This window comes from Sesamum indicum, unplaced genomic scaffold (assembly GCF_000512975.1).
Source record: "Sesamum indicum cultivar Zhongzhi No. 13 unplaced genomic scaffold, S_indicum_v1.0 scaffold00121, whole genome shotgun sequence".
Classification (NCBI taxonomy): domain Eukaryota; kingdom Viridiplantae; phylum Streptophyta; class Magnoliopsida; order Lamiales; family Pedaliaceae; genus Sesamum; species Sesamum indicum.
Window position 1 is genome coordinate 404998 of NW_011628050.1, and position 4081 is coordinate 409078.

The 4081-nt window shown below is 34.0% G+C and overlaps 1 protein-coding gene across 4 annotated transcripts; it reads left to right on the plus strand.

Moving 5' to 3' along the window:
- The first annotated feature begins 522 nt into the window (after positions 1–522).
- LOC105179090 (mitochondrial import inner membrane translocase subunit TIM44-2-like) lies at positions 523–3363 on the plus strand. Of its 4 annotated transcripts, none has more exons than XM_011102686.2 (4): positions 523–1124; positions 1539–1651; positions 2262–2341; positions 2448–3363. In XM_011102686.2, the coding sequence occupies exons 1-4, from the start codon at positions 1059–1061 to the stop codon at positions 2483–2485; spliced, it is 297 nt and encodes a 98-aa protein (XP_011100988.1). In that variant the 5' UTR covers positions 523–1058; the 3' UTR covers positions 2486–3363. The 4 variants fall into 4 exon arrangements, 2 of the variants coding, with proteins under 2 accessions (XP_011100988.1, XP_011100989.1); XR_002286271.1 differs by having other exon boundaries at positions 524–1124; positions 1539–1638; XM_011102687.2 differs by having other exon boundaries at positions 525–1124; positions 2441–3253.
- The last annotated feature ends 718 nt before the right edge of the window (positions 3364–4081 follow it).

The following is a 4081-nucleotide window of genomic DNA, read 5'->3' on the forward strand; positions in this document are numbered from 1 at the left end:
TACAAATCTAACTAAATGACCGTTCCTAATACCAATACTAAAATAGTTCTACAAATGTATTTCTATCATGTTAGATATTTATTTCTATCATCTCTCTCTCGTCAACTTCCACGTCACTTTTTATTCTTTCTCTCTCTTTTTTTCCAAAATTTTCTTATTATATTTTTTATTTATCTAATTAATATACTTTTAAAATAATAATTAATTTTTAAAATTTAAATTAATAGTGCACACACATTTGAGTGTGCCATATATATTAGTTATTTTTTATAGTTCTATTTGTCAATCAATTAAAGTATTATTCAAATTAGCAGATTGATTATGAACACAAATTATTTATAAAAAATAACAATAAATTTTGGATAAACCCTAAATTTACAAATTGGCATAGTTTTAAGACATTTGATGAAATCAATATACAGAATTTGTGTATTTTAGAAAAAGAAATTAATAAAAAAAAGGGTAGGGGTGGGGGGACTAATGGCAACTTTGGGAATACAAGTGATACTGCAGCCAATGTCGTCATCATCATCTTCGTACCCAAGAAGCACAAAACATTTCTCTCTGCCATATTTCTCAAAGTCTCTCTCTCTCTCATATTTCAACAATGCGGATTCCTTTTCTTCTTCTTCTTCTTCTTCTTTTTTTTGCGATTTTTCGATGATTTCTTAGAATCTTGGGAAGAAATTGTACTAAAGATATCCAAAAAAGAAAAAATCCACAGGTAAAAACCCTAAAAATCGCCGTCCTCTGTCCGGCCATTTTACCCAAAACCACCGTCCATCCTCAGTCCCACGTTTTAAGCCTCACCCCTTCATTTTCCATTTCCTCTATTCATGTTCCGATTCTCACCCAAAAAAACAGAGGAAAGAATAAGGGGTTTCATGATCTGGGTTTATGACTCCGGATGATGGAAGCGGAGATATCTTCTTTCACTAATCTAATAAATCTGAAGGGTTTCTGCAGCCTCGTGAAGGAGAGACGGTGAAGTGCGTGCAAGATTCGCCGCCTCTGATTCTGCCCCTACGCAAGGCAGCACCCTTGGGGAAAAAACAGCGATGAGGTACAACGGAGGTAGTAGGTTGGCTCAATGCAGACAAATCCAAGAAAGGAAAACCCCACTGGTAAAACCCCCTACTCACACTCACATGTTTTCTACTGATGAAGTGAGTTTGAATTCGTATGAGATCCATGTTGCTGGAAGAAACGAATTAAAAACCCTTTTATGTGTGATCCTGAATGTATCACCTCTAAGATTGATTTACATCTTATATGTCCAGACACAATAAATCTATGGACGCAGCTAAATTGTGACTCCTTTTCATATATAAATTCCAAGAAATATTTTATAATCTCTCTAGGTTGTGATTTGTGATGTGGGCCAGCAGAAAACTTGCCAGAGATTTATTCCCCTCCAAACACCTTCTTCTTAGCAGTCACAAATTATTAGCATCTCAACATGTGTGTGTGTTTCTTCTGCTTTCTCTTTTCCTTTTCCTTTCTAGAATAATTTTCACATGTTGAGTGTTTCTCTGTAGATCTCCAGTAGATTGCCCAGGCTGCAAATGCTTCTGCCCAATGGAATTTTCTTTAGACGTGAATTCAGTGTGTTCGATGAGTTCTTCAAGAAGATTAAAGGTGAAGTCGACAGGTGTTCTTTTTTACATTGAAGTCTCGATTTCTGCTGTTGTTTTTTGTTCATACTTGAATTAGTTTCTGCATGTAATACTTAATCTTGGTTGTCTTATACGATGATTCATTTAAAATAAATAAATAATCATAAGCTATGACACGTTATCACCCTTGTTGAGGTGTGAAGAGCATTCTTTCTGGTCAGTTCTTTTAAGCCCTCATTAGTTGACGAGATATTTCCTCAACTCCTTTCATGTTCTAATAGTTAGCATTGATATACTGGGTTTTACATAATGCTGGGATTGGTTGGACATTGCAATGGTTAACCTGTGAATAGCGCTCTCTTTTGTCAATTATGTTGAGGCTTTTTTCCAGAACTCAAGGAAAGTTTTAATGATCTGGCAATTAATATGACTTAGGATAAACATTTCAGTGTGGTTAACCATAGCTAAAAATTTGATATTATTTTAATATTGTGTTCTAACTGTTGAAGTGGTTCCTTTCTCTGATTTGGGTTTCTTATGTTCAACTTTCTTACGTGATAAGCTTTCGATGTTTTCAGCTCATTAGCATGCCTTTTTTGTTTTCCTTTAATAGCTCATATTAATATCCTGATCATTTGGCTGTAGGAACTTGGAATTTCAACAATCCATGAGGGAGATTAAGGAGAAAGCAGAGGACTTGAAAGGGGTGAATGAGGATCTGAAAGGTAGGTAATGTTACAAGTTACAACAATATCTAATTCTTGTGTTGTTGTGGGGCACTTGTTTAACTATTTAGAGACTGAGAAATAATGTTGTATGTCAAGTTGGCAGACACTTCCAATGTGAGCTCTGAGATGGTGAAACGGTGAAATGCAGAACAAAAGCAGACTATTGAGCAGCTGTACAAGCATGTAGATGGTGTTTGGTCGCAGGCTCAAGAAAAACAAAAAAGGTATAAATCATCCTCTAGTGGTTCTACAGTGTCTTCCCAAAGGTGAATTAGCAATATGGAGTTTGACTTAATTGAAGTACTTCTGGACATATATTTTGTTTTCCCTAACTCTTTGTTCCTTGTTTTCCTCAACTCTTGGCTACTAAAGGAACTAATTAAAATTTATGGGTACCTTTTTCTGGTTAGAGTGTAGCTACTTACATCAATATATTTTTTAATGCATTATTCATATCTTTGGCATCCAGCCTAAAGAAGAATTGGATAATTTTTTATTTGTCTATAACTAGAATAGTCAGTGCTGAAACATAATCTATACTCCTATTTTTCTTCCACAGAGCACAACATTCTCTACTTACAAATAATGCAAAAACACACTAGAAAAAGAGAACAGACTGAGAGTCTTCTTCATTCTTTAGTCCAGGACCTTAACCTTGGACTGGACGGTGTTACCTTAGTTTACATGTAACTATATTACTGATGCAGGAACATTATTTACATATAGTTTGCTATTATGCTTCATACTGGCACGGTATCTGTGGTGTCGGCTGCCTTTAGATGTATTTTACACGACTATGATAATTTTGGCTCTAAAGTGGTGTAAACCACAAGTATGCAATATGTTATTCTATTACAAAAAAAAAAAGAAAAAAAAGAATTGGGATAAGTTTTGTATTAGCTATAACTGGAATACTCATTTCTGATACATACTCCTAATTTTCTTCCACGGAACACAGCATTCTCTACTTACAAATATGCAAAAACACACTAGAAAAAGAGACAAACTGAGAGTCGTCTTCATTCTTTAGTTCAGGACCTTAACCTTTGACTGGACCGTGTTACCTTGGTTTACATGTAACTGTATTAGTGATGCAGGAACATTATTTACATATAGCTGCTATTATTCTTCAAACTGGCTCAGTATCTGTGGTCAACTGCTTCTAGATGTGTTTTACACAAGAATGTTAATGTTTGACTCTAAAGTTGTGTATGAACCACAAGTATGCAATATTATTCGCCTTTTTATTATGTTTTAATTGAGTAAAAAAGTGAAAGTAGTAAATAGTTTTCTTTTCAGTTAGATATACAAAAATTATATTTAGGTAATTTTGTCCTTAAGGTTATATGTCTTTTCACACTTTTGTCTATGTAACTTCAAGGAATTTTGGATTATTAATGATTTATTTTTCTATTGAACTTTTTAAATTTTCATTGTTATGTATAATATAGATACAGATTTCTTAATTTTAATTGATCAAAATATTGTTTATCGCTCAGTGCTGGATAGAGTAGCAGCAGAATGGAGGTAATCCTTTTATTTTTTTAATGGCTCCTTTATGCTTTTTGATGATTCTGGATCTTGGAGTAGGTGAGTAAGTGAATAAATATATTTTTCACGTATACAATCAATAACTAGATGTGATTATATTTGCTTATGAATACATCAAATGTGACAAAACGGTAACGAAGCAACGGTGACTCCAATTTCCAGTAAGCTGGGAGTGTGGAGAAGTTA

What these genes read in the sequence shown, in the direction of transcription:
- LOC105179090 (XM_011102686.2), top strand. Translation starts at nt 1,059, where the DNA reads ATGAGGTACAACGGAGGTAGTAGGTTGGCTCAATGCAGACAAATCCAA. An exon ending in AAGAAAGGAAAACCCCACTG is followed by an intron (nt 1,125 to 1,538) that starts GTAAAACCCCCT and finishes GTTTCTCTGTAG; the next exon opens with ATCTCCAGTAGATTGCCCAG. An exon ending in GGTGAATGAGGATCTGAAAG is followed by an intron (nt 2,342 to 2,447) that starts GTAGGTAATGTT and finishes TCAAGTTGGCAG; the next exon opens with ACACTTCCAATGTGAGCTCT.